The sequence below is a fragment of the Hyla sarda genome, chromosome 4, assembly GCF_029499605.1.
Source record: "Hyla sarda isolate aHylSar1 chromosome 4, aHylSar1.hap1, whole genome shotgun sequence".
NCBI classification, from domain to species: Eukaryota; Metazoa; Chordata; class Amphibia; order Anura; family Hylidae; genus Hyla; species Hyla sarda.
This window is the reverse complement of record NC_079192.1, coordinates 113,255,689-113,269,762: the sequence shown is the minus strand read 5'-3', so window position 1 is coordinate 113,269,762 and position 14,074 is coordinate 113,255,689. Positions and strand designations below refer to the sequence as shown.

The 14,074-nt window shown below is 42.1% G+C and overlaps 1 protein-coding gene across 6 annotated transcripts in view; it reads right to left on the bottom strand.

Moving 5' to 3' along the window:
- The window catches only part of AKAP13 (A-kinase anchoring protein 13), a 254,171-nt gene that overhangs the window by 100,170 nt on the left and 139,927 nt on the right, over positions 1–14,074 (bottom strand). For all 6 annotated transcript variants that reach the window (XM_056571882.1, XM_056571887.1, XM_056571885.1 and 3 more), the window contains exon 8: positions 9,149–9,222. In XM_056571882.1, coding sequence (XP_056427857.1) covers positions 9,149–9,222 — 74 coding nt within the window. The remainder of the gene's footprint in view (positions 1–9,148; positions 9,223–14,074) is intronic.

Sequence of the window (14,074 nt, the reverse complement as noted above, 5' to 3'; positions counted from 1 at the left end):
AGATATGTGCCGTTTATTCCACATTTACGTCTACACAGTTGAGTCACATGAGACAAAATTAACTCCTTAGGCCAGGTCTTGGTACAGCAGATCATTTCCTTTGTGAATTCTTCTTCCAATCCCCAACAGCAACATCCACAAGTATGGTCTGCAGCATTTCTGCAATGGAATCTGCATACTGCAGATTTACACATTACAGATTTAGGTGTGAATTTTCTCTGTTTGTTTCTTCTTTTCCTTGTGTTGCAAGGTGCTCCAAATCCACAAGAAATTTACTACTTCTGAACCCCACTTTCCCATAGACAAGCATAGCCAACAGCCATTATCCCAGCTAACTGAAATATAGTAGCTCAACTTTCATGTATGCTCTTTCTGAATGTATGCTGTTAGTAAATCCTTTTCCTATAGGGCTAATAAGCATGTTTTAATGCCTTATGATTCTATCATAGTGATATTTCTAATCATGATAAGCGGTACTCCAGTTTCAATCACACCATGTTACAATAGCCTTTTTTTTTTTTCTTTTCTTTTTTAAAGTTATCCACCATAAGGTGATTTTAGTACGTACTTGTAAGACAGTAATGGACATGCTTAGGAAGGATCTGCGCTTGTCTTGGGGCTACATGGCTATGTTGTGAGATTACCATAACACTGTGGCTAGCTTTTTGTGAACTGGTATTTCCTGTTTGAGTTTTCTTCTTTTGCCTACAAATCCCATAATTCCATTTTCCTCCCTCCCACCCCCCCCCCCATTGAAACATAAATGAGCTGCATCCATTCAAAAAACCTGTGGTTTTCAATGAGGATGTCTACAGCTGTTGCATTAGTTGCAAATTGATCTCTCTCCCACCAAGCGATCATTCCACCCACTGAAGCAGACAGGCTCCCTGTCATCAGCTGACTAGTGAGTCAGGTCTCGGCTACATTGCAACCTGGGAAAAATCTGAGACAAAAGTAATTTTGTATGCTGTTAAAAATAAATATTGGGGTGAAAATCACAGAAAAAATGTGAGAAAACCGTCACACACAGGTACAGACATTATATTATGAACAACACTAACTTTACAGCCCCTGTAGCATAGTCAAATAAAAAATCCTGGAATACCCCTTTAAGTACAGTATGCAGATGACTGTTTATAATATGATCCTGTAAAACCAAGGCAAAGTTGGAGCTAGTCAATAATGCCAAGGCATATTTGGGGTGATCTGACAGGTACGTAAGGGTAAAGTATCATATAATATTTTTTTTTTTAAAAGAGCCAGATGCTGAAATATTTTCTTTTTAATCTGTTTCTATTTTCTGATTGTAAAGATAGTAATTTCATTTTTAGTACATGGGGGCAGTACTTAACAGTAAGCCTCATGGACGCAAACTGGAGAGGACAATATTCTTATAAATGGGAGTGTTTTCTACACATGCTTTGCGAATTGTGCAGAGGTCATGCAGGGAGAGGAAAATTAAAAAAAAGTTATTAGGGGGTCAGAATCGGGCAATTTTAAGCATACTTATTTAGTATAAAAATATATATATATATATATAAATATATATATATTTTTTTTGTAGTACAATAATAGAAAAGTATGTAAATATGGGTATTGTTTTAGCAGTATTGACCCCAAAATAAAGATAAGTCAGTTTTACTGTAAAGTGCAGTACATTAAAACGAAACTCCCAAAAAGTTGCGTTTTTTATTTTTGTTTTTCTATCTCGAGCCATCAGCCCAAACCTCTGAGGAAGCTCTACAGAGTGAACCATGTTAGAGGGGCTAGTGGTCTTTGTTTTAGAGGGTGGCAGGTGCACCACAAGCACTAGCTATAGCAGTTTTCATATCAATTGTGGCACCAATATTTACATTCAGTGCACTGGTCATAGGTGCCATCACACTTAATTATATATAACATTGTTCATTTTCCTCTGGCAATATATGCATTTTTAACATTTTACTTCATATATTTTCCTGTCATTTTAATTTGCATACACTAATAAAAGTAATGCTTTAATTGGGTGCTATAAGGAGTGGTTTTGGTGCCCTTTGGGAATTTGTGGTTCTGCTTGACACTGCACTCTTTTCTGTAGTCTATGCTCTACAAGTACAACCAAAGCCTACTCTACAAGCGATTCTCCCAGTTTTAAGCGCCTAGGACATATGATGCATGCAGGCTATATGTACACAGAAGCAAAACTTTATATTTACCTTGAACCTCATTTGCCAAGTGGATGCCCAAATACTCAGCCTGCCCAAGTCAGCTTGTAACTTAGGCCTCTTTTACACTGCATGCACTACTTTTTTTCTCTGCTTAACTCCAGTAAACTACCAGATCATTTACGGACCCTATTCAAGTCATTGGCATTGGTCAGGACCCGGAGTAAGTTGGGGGACCTTCGGTGCGGGGCAGGGGGGGGGGGGCGGTTGGGGGAGAGCCAAACGGACCCAGATTGGGATGAAGTTTTGGTGCCCTTTATGCATTTTTAATGCTTGACACTGCATGTTTTTACGTAGCCTATGATCTACAACTACACCCAAATCCTTCTCTACCAGTGACTCTCCCAGTGTTAGACGTTACGCCCTCTAGGACATATGATGTAGGTTTTATGTACCCAGAGGCAAAACTTTATATTTATTTACTATCAACCTTATTTGCCAAGTGGATGCCCAAATACTCAGTCAAGTCAGCTTGTAACTTAGACCTCTTTCACATTCCCATTGGGCTCCGCTATATGGAGCTCCATCGGCAATTCTGTCAAAACGACAAGAGATTAGTGGATTAAAAAATGGTGCATGCACTATTTCTTTCTCAGCTAAACTCCAGCAAACTACTGGATCTGTCGGGACCCGATGGAGTGAGTTATGCTCTGACCCAGTTTGAGTTCAGTGCAGAAAAAAAAGAGCCAAACTGACCCAGAATGGGACGGAGCCCAACTGAAATGTGAACTTAACCTTATGAACATCACCCACTTTTCTCTTTAAAGAAGGGTAAGATTATTATTATGGTTAATGGAAGATTTCAAGATTTCTTTAGAATATAGATAATGAAATGGAAAAGTACAGAAAACATCACCAAAATATAAAACAAAATAATAGGTCATTTTTACAAGACGCAAACATTTCCATTATAGATTTTTTTCTGTGTTGGTTCCACATCCGGTAGTGGCTAAAGATACTTCAAATACTATGCACAAACCCAGCCTGGGAGTGTATTTCAACATTCATTTCAGACATACAAATGCCACCTTCAAACAGACAAGACATTGATACACAAAAGATGCAGGCATAAAATGGCATTCACAAGCCACTATACTGTACAGTAAAACAAGAGAGGCTAGAAATGGCCATCTAGTATAAAAGAATCCCTCTGCTCCAGTATGAAAGAACGGTCCTGAAATCCCCCTGCTGTGTGATTCTATTACACAGAATCAGTACACAATGGGATCCTTTCAACAGCCAACATATACATGAGGCCCTTGAAGAATACTATGTTCCATTGACATATTTAATAGAAATTCATTTGGTCCTCCTTACAAGGCAAACTTCCTGGAGATATGACTTTAGAAATGTTAAAATAAGCACATGATAGGAGAAACACAGTTAATATACATAAATGCTATAAACAAGGAAAAGCAATTGTTTTGCACTTCAGCATTGTATACAGTAAATTCTATTCTTATTAAATGTTATTCTAAAGACAGTATTTAATAAAGTCTTAGAAACAGGAAACTTTACTCAAACTTCTCCAGCAAAGTATTCCACTGGCCGAGCCCCAAGAGAGGAAAACAAGATCACAGACAAAAGAGAGAATAAGTGTACTTAAAACCAAGAGAGTTATACTTGATCCGCGACACCACAGGATGTACTTTGTGGGACAGGCATCTGAAAATGGTGGCTTTACGTATCCAAGCACAGTTTGTGAATGTGTTTTTCTAAGTAGAAATGTTTTTCCTTCGTTGCCAGAGAACGCAGAACACAAGTTAACACCCTGGTGTTAGTCACCAAAATTACCTCCAACTGGAGGGACCCTTTGCCTGCTAGGAAGCACAAAGTGAAGGGATAATGTGCTCAGTTGTAAGGTTTAAGCCAATACATAGTATGGAATAGTTTAAGGAGTTTCCACAATATTTTTAACTATATAAATATAATTTAACTGTAAAAACTTTAAACTATATAAAGTTAATAAGTTATAGGAGTAGGGTGTAAAAGAGTACAACTAGCCATGAGATACAACTGAGCAACTAGAGCCAGCCATAGCAGCCCCAGTGTAGTGAATTACTGCATTACACAAATGTACAAAGGTATAAACACCCAGATAAAATATACCTTATAGTGGACATGTTGTTAGCATCTGTTCTGTGAAAATCAGTAGTTTGTGTGGCTACATAAAACTTTGTAACATATCTTACATGTGGAAAATGGCATCTATTTAATCTCTCATGAGCCTGCAGTACCATTTACCCGCCTGCAGTTCAATGTAAGCTGTGGTCAATCTAAAAAAAAAAAAAGAGTATTGCCATCTGAGACAATTCTGACATTCACAGAATATGCTACAAATGTAGGTTACTTACACCTCGAGATTGAGGACCCACAGCCCCCTCCGGGGCCTGGAAAACCCAAAGCAGCTGATGTAGCCGTTTAATGCACTTTGCATAGCTCCCATAGAGGTTATTGGAAATTGTGCAAACAGTATAGCAACCAGGAGCTACGCTTTTTCCAGAACTCGGGAGTTGCATAAACAGTGCTATTAAAAGGCCATCTCCGGCCGAAAACAACTCATCCCCTATCCGCAAAATAGGGGATAAGTGTTTGATCATGGGGGGCTCCGAACGCTGGGGCTCCGAACGCTGGGGCTCCCCGCACGCGATCTCCTGCACGGGGCCACGGCTTTGCCACCACGCCCCCTCCCATAGACTTGCAGTGAGGGGACTGGGCGTGATGTCACATGGGGGCGGAGTCGTGACATCACAATACTCCGTCCCCGTGGTCAGGAGGCATAAGACTTTGAGCCTCCAATGCTTCCTGCAGTGCTCGAAGGTGGGGTGCTGCATGCTAGATTGCGGGGGTCCCAAGCGGTGGTACCCCCGCGATCAGACTTCTTATCCCCTATCCTTTGGATAGGGGATAAGATGTCTTAGGGCTGGAGTACGCTTTTAACCTCCATAGATGTTGAGAGCCTGTACACCCGCATCCCTCATGATGTGGGTGTACAGACTATAAGGTATTTTCTTTCCAACACTGAGAATTCCCCTGCAGTAAATGAGTTTATCTGTGAGTCCCTATGTCTAATCCTCAATAATAATACCTTTACCTTTAGTGACACCTGGTATAAGCAAATAGAGGGTACAGCCATGGGGACTTCAGTCTCTTGTACATAAGCAAATCACTTTCTTTCTATTTTCGAAAGGAGATTTGTCTTTTCTCAAAAGAATCCTTTTCATAAACATGTAAAACTTCTATTGCGCTTTGTGGACGATATTCTGGTCATTTGGGATGGGGAGGAGAGCATGTTCCAACAATTTATAGAATACCTTAATGTGTCAAATGACATTAACATGTTCTTCACTTCCGTCTTTGGGGACCAGGAAATTGATTTCTTGGATGTTAAAATCCAAATTCAGCAAGATAAGTTTGTGACATCTGGCTTCACAAAGGCTACAGCAAAGAACTCTATACTTCACTTCGACAGCTCACATCCCCTCCATGTTCAGAGAGGGATAACATATAGTCAATTTTTACGACTTAAAAGAATTAATAGTGATACGCAGATTATTTCAGGCAAGCTGAGGAACTGAAGGATAGATTTGCCCAATGGAACTATCCAAAAGATCTAGATGATCAGTGTTTTGAGAAAGCTGAAAGAGCCACTCTGTTAAAATCAAAGAAGAAGAGTGTCTTGCAGTGTGAACAGAAACAATTTACTTTTGCAAATAGTAATATGAACACAATGATTAGTGCCGCAATTAGACGCAACTAGTTTATGCTCCAGAGGCACCCTGTATTAGAACAAGTGGCAAGCAGTCAGTCCCTCATCACGTTTAGCAAAAGCACCACATTGGGAGATATTTTCATGAAAAATTAGACGTAATGCGGCTTCTGAGAAAAACAAGAAAAGCCGCTGGCTGACTGAGAGTATGCCCAAGGGCAACTTTGCATGTAATCACTGTTCATTCTGTGTGATTAATCTAGGTACTGGAGAGATTAAGTTTGGAGGGTTGTCCCATGTAGTTACCCAGTTCATAACCTGCAGAACCAACTACGTGGTCTACATCCTATTTTGCCCGTGTGAATTCATATATGTGGGTAAAACTATTAGGAGCCTGTTCATACATGTGAGAGAGCATCTAAGGTCCATTCATACTGGCAAAGGTGCTCTCGGGCTTATTTCACACATTAATGAGAGTCATGGGGGCGATGGGACTGTATTGAAATTTGCAGGCTTGGAAAAGATCCAAATGATGTCTGAAAAATGGTGGGGATCGCCACAAAATACTGCTCCAGTGTGAGGCTAGATGGAGCCTCAGACTGGAAGCCCTGGGGCCGACTGGTCTTAATGACCACAATGACCTCAGTTCATTTTTATGATTGGTTTTACTTCACTTTGCACTGTTGCTTGTATTTGTTTAGATGTCTCCATAGTAACCCTATGATTATCTATTTAATACTTACCAGTGAGCGGCGGTGCAGATTGGCAGCCCGAGGAAGTGCACTTGGGCGCAGGAAACAATCTGTCGCTGTGAGGCCTCTCTTCTGTTTCTACCCGCTGTACATTTGTATGCTGTTTGTGAATAAATATTCCTTCAAGCAAGTTTACTGGGTGAGTGCATCCTTCTACTACCTCTATTGTATGCTATTAGACTCTACATCATTGGGTGTGCACCTGTAATGTCCATTTATTTGTTTTTGTATTTTTTCTGTTTAGGTGTGTATTCACACACTAGGATGTTCAGAGCAGTTTTCTATTCTCCCTGGATTGGGAATGGTTAATGCTCTGAACGAATGAGAACTCGGGTGTGTCTATTTTAAGCCAGACTTTTCCTGCATTCAGTGCTGGTTATTTAGTTTAATGCCACTACATCTGTTTGTGCAATCTTTTGACTACATCTGCTAGAGCATTAACCTTGTATTTATCTTGTCATTTTATCTGGGTTTTTAGCCATGGTTATATAGCATGCTCCTTTTATTTTAGTCTCTGTTACATTAGTTGGTTTTAGGATCTATGTTTGTTCGTTCTGTTTTGTCTGTGTTCCCACTGAGTTAGTCTTGCTAGTGTTATCCCTGCTCTGAATTTTATAATTCCTGTTTGGTGTCCTGGAGTCTATTAAGACTCATCCAGTTCTAGTCTTGTATCTTCAGAAATATCCTGTTTGGTATCCTGACCAGTGTCCCTCTACGTTGTAGAGTTTGGTGTTCTTGTATCCGTTTTTATGAAGTTTTTTCCTTTTATTTCTGTTTCCTACTAGGTCAGCATCCTGACAACACTGTGCAGTGTGCCTGCTGGACAGTAGTCTATTTGGCTTTATTGTTAATGGCTACTCCTTTTGAGGAGTGGGGTGAGCAGTTTGTTTGCTCTGTGTCTCAATGTGAACAGTGTCCTGTTTATTATTTGTTTTTAGCACAGGCAGGGACTGGCTCCAAGTTGTCAATTCACCGTTTAGGGTGGATGGGCAAGTAGGCAGGGAAGGTATTTTTAGGGTCAGTTTTGGGCTCACTCTCCCTGTCCCCCAGTCGGTCATGACAGCACCCCCGCCTGGTATCCACTGAGAGCAGCTTTTGTCTACTAGTTGAGTGGGCGTTGGTATCGGCAGCCAGACTCTTCTGTTTCTATATGTGACTTGGATAAGTGTCTTAACACTGCAGTTGTCCATTAACATAAAAGGGAGTATTGCAAACTGTGTAAACAGTTAGATTGGCTTTCAGACCACCTCTTGAAGCTGCAAGCAAACCAGAAGGGGCAGAGTGGACCTTGATCTTGATATACTAAAAGTAAGACCTGGAGATATCAGACATTTATGGCAGGAATATGTGGATATGCCATAAATGGCTAGATGGTATAAGCCCTTTAGCATAGATTATGATGCAGATTCTGACGACAACCTAAATTCCATATATTTCAATGAGGATTCTGAAACACTGTTTACTAGCAATAAAACATTTCTGTTCCACCATGTACCCCGCCATGGAATTAGGCATCATGCTACCAGGTTTCTTAGAAGGGCCCCACTAAATGACAATGGGGCTAATCCTTATGTGCATCTGCTGTGAATCCTCGATACATTGCCAGCCTGGGATTTCTGCAGGTAGATCCTCAAGTAAAACTTATGGAATTAAAACCAATATGTGTGAACAAACCCCTTGGATTGAAAAACCTCCTTAAAGGGGTAATCCAGTGGAAAAGTTTTTTTTTTTTTTTTTTTCAATCAACTGGTGACAGAAAGGTAAACAGCTTTGTAAATTACTTCTATTTAAAAATCTTAATTCTTCCAGTACTTATCAGATGCTGTATGCTCCAGAGGAAGTGCTTCTATTTTTCAATGTCTTTCCTGTCTGACTACAGAGCTCTCTGCTGACACCTCTGTCCATGTCAGGAACTGTCTAGAGTAAGAGCAAATCCCCATAGCAAACCTCTCTTGCTCTGGACAGTTCCTGAAATGAACAAAGGTGTCAGCAGAGAGCACTGTGGTCAGACAGAAAAGAAATTCAAAAAGAAAAGAACTTCCTCTGTAGCATACAACAGCTGATAAGTACTGGAAGGATTAAGATTTTTAAATAGAAGTAATTTACAAATCTGTTTAACTTTCCACTGGAGTACCCCTCTAAGTAAATAAAAAGTTTCTCCTCATAATTACATTAACTGAAGACCCAGGAAAGAAGATGAGGATGACATGTGAATACAATACAGTCACTCTGTGTGTAGGAACAGCCTCTCTGCATTGGGCTGTGTGTGACATATATGCTGTGACTCCAACTCTACACTAGGAACTGCCTGCCCACTCAACACAGGTATAGAGGGAAGAAACATTTACAGAAATTATGGGGAAAAAACTAAATTATAAACTATGAAGATTAGACACATTGCCAGATGTATTAGGAACTCATTGCAATATAATAGGTATTTAGCTTTAACAAGCGTTAGCCATTTAAACCAAGACAGGACTTACCACTTTTGTTCTGGGGCTTAGCTGTAGTTTGCCAAAATCCACTTCATCATCATCTTTACTATCAAGACATTCCGCTGAAACATATAACAAAAATGAATAAGCCACAACAGAACCACATGAGGATTAGTACATTGACATTCATGGGAACTAATTGGCACCAACCTGTGTGGAATCCAAGCCACAGTGCAGAACCTGTGCACAGATTTTTGTTAAAGCCTGAATGTGTGAAAATAGCCAAAGGGCTCACACACAAGCATTTTTAGGGCCAGTGGACTGCAGTAGGGAAATAAAACTGGGGCACATTATACACTGCAGCATTTATGAGGGTGGATTGTTTCCAGTGGGTCTCCAGCTGTAAGGCTGCATTCACACCACTTTTTTACATATGGGTGCCAGATCCGGCGGGGAGAGGGGCAAACCGGGTGCTCCGGTACCCCAGCCGGATCAGTCAGTGACTCCATTTACTTTAATGAGCCGACCGGAGTCAAACGGTGACTCTGGTCGGCTCAGTTTTGACCCGTATGCGTTTTCCTGACCGGACCTAAAACCATAGTATACTACGGTTTTAGGTCCGTCCAAAACTGGATACGGGTCAAAACTGAGCCGATCGGAGACACCGTTTGACTCCGGTCAGCTTATTAAAGTAAATGAAGTCACGGGCTGATCCGGCTGGGATACGGGATCGCCCGGTTTGCCCCTCTCCCCGCCGGACCCGTATTTAAAAAATGTGGTGTGAATGCAGCCTAAGACAGTATGACCTGCAGCCTTCATAGTAGGCTGGGTCTTGTCACCGGCTGTAAATACACATAAGGCATATTCATTCCTATGTATGGTATCTTGCAGTAGCCCACACCTTGTGCTTGTTCACACCACTAAGAATGTACAAGATTCCCTAGGCCAGTGATTTTCAACATCTGGAGGTCCACAGGTTGAAGAACTACAACTCCCAGCATGCCCGGACAGCCGTTGGCTGTCCGGGCATGCTGGGAGTTGTAGTTTTGAAAACTATATGTATGAAAAGTCTCGGCCATACACCTGCCCACTTAGTACATGTTACCTTTCGGCAATAAATGAAGAAAATAATAGGTTGTCCCTACCAAGGACTGAGGTGCCTTATAAAATATAACTTAATTACCGTATATACTCGAGTATAAGCCGAGTTTTTCAGCACGATTTTTCGTGCTGAAAACACCGCCCTCGGCTTATACTCGAGTGAACTCCCCCACCCGCAGTGGTCTTCAACCTGCGGACTTCCAGAGGTTTCAAAACTACAACTCCCAGCAAGCCAGGGCAGCCATCGGCTGTCCGGGCTTGCTGGGAGTTGTAGTTTTGAAACCTCCGGAGGTCCGCAGGTTGAAGACCACTGCGGCCTTCAACATCATCCAGCCCCCTCTCACCCCCTTTAGTTCTGAGTACTCACCTCCGCTCGGCGCTGGTCCGGTCCTGCAGGGCTGTCCGGTAAGGAGGTGGTCCGGTGAGGAGGTGGTCCGGGCTGCTATCTTCACCGGGGAGGCCTCTTCTAAGCGCTTCGGGCCCGGCCTCAGAATAGTCACGTTGCCTTGACAACGACGCAGATGCGTCGTTGTCAAGGCAACGGCTCTATTCCGGGCCGGAAGCGCGGAGAAGAGGCGCCCCCGGTGAAGATAGCAGCCCGGACCACCTCCTCACCGGACCACCTCCTCACCGGACAGCCCTGCAGGACCGGACCAGCGCCGAGCGGAGGTGAGTACTCAGAACTAAAGGGGGTGAGAGGGGGCTGGATGATGTTGAAGGCCGCAGTGGTCTTCAACCTGCGGACCTCCGGAGGTTTCAAAACTACAACTCCCAGCAAGCCCGGACAGCCGATGGCTGCCCGGGCTTGCTGGGAGTTGTAGTTTTGAAACCTCTGGAGGTCCGCATGTTGAAGGCCGCAGTGGTCTTCAACCTGCGGACCTCCGGAGGTTTCAAAACTACAACTCCCAGCAAGCCCGGACAGCCGATGGCTGCCCGGGCTTGCTGGGAGTTGTAGTTTTGAAACCTCTGGAGGTCCGCAGGTTGAAGACCACTGAGGGCGAATGATGAGAAGAGGATGATGAAGGGGGGGGGGTGTGGGGATGATGAAGGGGGGTGGGGATGATGAAGGGGGGGGGGGTGTGGGATGATTACAAGCGGATGATGAAGGGGGGATGTGTGGGATGATAAGGGGATGTGTGGGATGATGACAAGGGGATGATGAAGGGGGGATGTGTGGGATGATAAGGGGATGTGTGGGATGATGACAAGGGGATGATGAAGGGGGGGATGTGTGGGATAAGGGGATGTGTGGGATGATGACAAGGGGATGATGAAGGGGGGATGTGTGGGATAAGGGGATGTGTGGGATGATGACAAGGGGATGATGAAGGGGGGGATGTGTGGGATGATGACAAGGGGATGATGAAGGGGGGATGTGTGGGATGATAAGGGGATGATGAAGGGGGGATGTGTGGGATGATAAGGGGATGTGTGGGATGATGACAAGGGGATGATGAAGGGGGGATGTGTGGGATGATAAGGGGATGTGTGGGATGATGACAAGGGGATGATGAAGGGGGGATGTGTGGGATGATGACAAGGGGATGATGAGGATGTTAATGACGGGTCTGGATGATGACAGGGGGGGATGAGGTATTTCCCACCCTAGGCTTATACTCGAGTCAATAACTTTTCCTGGGATTTTGGGTTGAAATTAGGGGTCTCGGCTTATACTCGGGTCGGCTTATACTCGAGTATATACGGTATATCACTTAAAATATTAATCCAACAATTATAGAAAACCAGAAAATTGTTAAACAATCGTGCATAAAGCACATAAGCTGCGGCTTAAATAGGGGTTATAAGCCCACTATGACGCAAGTTACATAGATGTCTGACAGTAGTTGTTATCAATATATCACCAATCTGTGATTGTATGCTCCTCGATACCAATTGTTATCACAGCGTAAATAAAATTCCCTTTATCCCAAAGGGAGTTGTAGTTTTGCAACATCTGGAGGTCTGCAGGTTGAAGACCACTGCCCTAGGCACTAGCCAGCACATTGCTCCAGAGGAGGATTGACAGAGGGTGTTTCCCTTGACAAAAAGCTGCATACTCTTCGCTATAACTGAGCTATTAAAGGGGTATTCCAGGCAAAACCTTTTTTTATATATATCAACTGGCTCCGGAAAGTTAAACAGATTTGTAAATTACTTCTATTAAAAAATCTTAATCCTTCCAATAGTTATTAGCTTCTGAAGTTTTCTGTATAACTGCTCAATGATGATGTCATGTCCCGGGAGCTGTGCATGATGGGAGAATATCCCCATAGGAACTGCACAGCTCCCGGGACGTGAGTCATCAGAGAGCAGTTAGACAGAAAACAACAACTCAACTTCAGAAGCTAATACTTATTGGAAGGATTAAGATTTTTTAATAGAAGTAATTTACAAATCTGTTTAACTTTCCGGAGCCAGTTGATATATATATAAAAAAGTTTTGGCCTGGAATACCCCTTTAACCCTACAGGAGTTAATATGGATGACAGGCAGTGCCTTTTTGTGAGGGAAAGTAAATTCCTGGAAAACCGTGACACCTATGGCTGATCTTTCACATGGATGTTGCACATCAAAGCTCTGTAGAATTCTTAAGGTACACTGTTATGATAGAGAATTTCATAACCAGCATCTTATCCATCCTGATACATTCATAGAAAACAGGACTGCAGATAGTTCAGGTTCCTAATGACATGCTCCTGAAATATTCCAGTTTTATTTTATTTTTTTACACCTGTCAGATTATTGTGTGTTCTGGTGACATTTCCTCTTTCCTACAGATCACGTTGTTGCAGCTGCCGTAAAAAACTGCAGTGTCTACCAAGAAAATACAGGCAGAAAGCATGTACAACCAATGGAGAGGTTTAAAAAACTTAAAACCTACATAGCTACACTTAAAGGGTACCTCTCATCAAATAAACTTTTGATATATTTTAGATTAATGAATGTTGAATAACTTTCCAATAGCATGTTAATGAAAAATATGCTTCTTTCTATTGTATTTTTCCCGATCAGTCCTGTCAGCGAGCATTTCTGACTCATGCTGGAGTCCTAAACACTCAGAGCTGCCAGCCTGCTTTGTTCACAGCCAAACAGACTGTGAACAAAGCAGGCTGGCAGCTCTGAGTGCTCTCCTTTGTGAACAAAGCAGACTGGCAGCTCGTAGTGTTTAGGACTCCAGCATGAGTCTGAAATGCTTGCTGCCAGGACTGGTAGAGAGACCCCTAGTGGTCATTTCTTCAAAGTGGAAAATTAAATAGAAAGAAGCATATTTTTTAATAACATGCAATTGTAAAGTTATTCTGCATACATTAATCTATAATATATCAAAAAGTTTTTTTGATGAGAGGTACCCTTTAAATAATTTGACATATACTCAATATTCTATATACCTATAATTAATACAACTAAAAAAATACATTTATTTCCCTTTAAAGGGTTGCTGTCATCCCAAAAAAATATTTGACACTTTGCACATGTGAAATGTTTTGCTGGATCTGGGTGCTGAGACCCTAATCCCTTGGCTTAAAGGAGTACTCCCATGGAAAACTTTTTTTTTTTTAAATCAACTGGTGCCAGAAAGTTAAACGGATTTGTAAATCACTTCTATTAAAAAATCTTAATCCTTCCAGTACTTTTTAGGGGCTGTATACTAAAGAGAAATCCAAAAAAGAAATTCATCTCCTCTGATGTCATGACCACAGTGCTCTCTGCTGACCTCTGCTTTCCATTTTAGGAATGGTCCAGAGCAGCATATTTTTGCTATGGGAATTTTCTCCTGCTCTGGACAGTTCCTTAAATGGGCAGCAGAGGTCAGCAGAGAGCACTATGGTCATGACATCAGAGGAAATGCATTTCTTTTTTGGATTTCTCTTT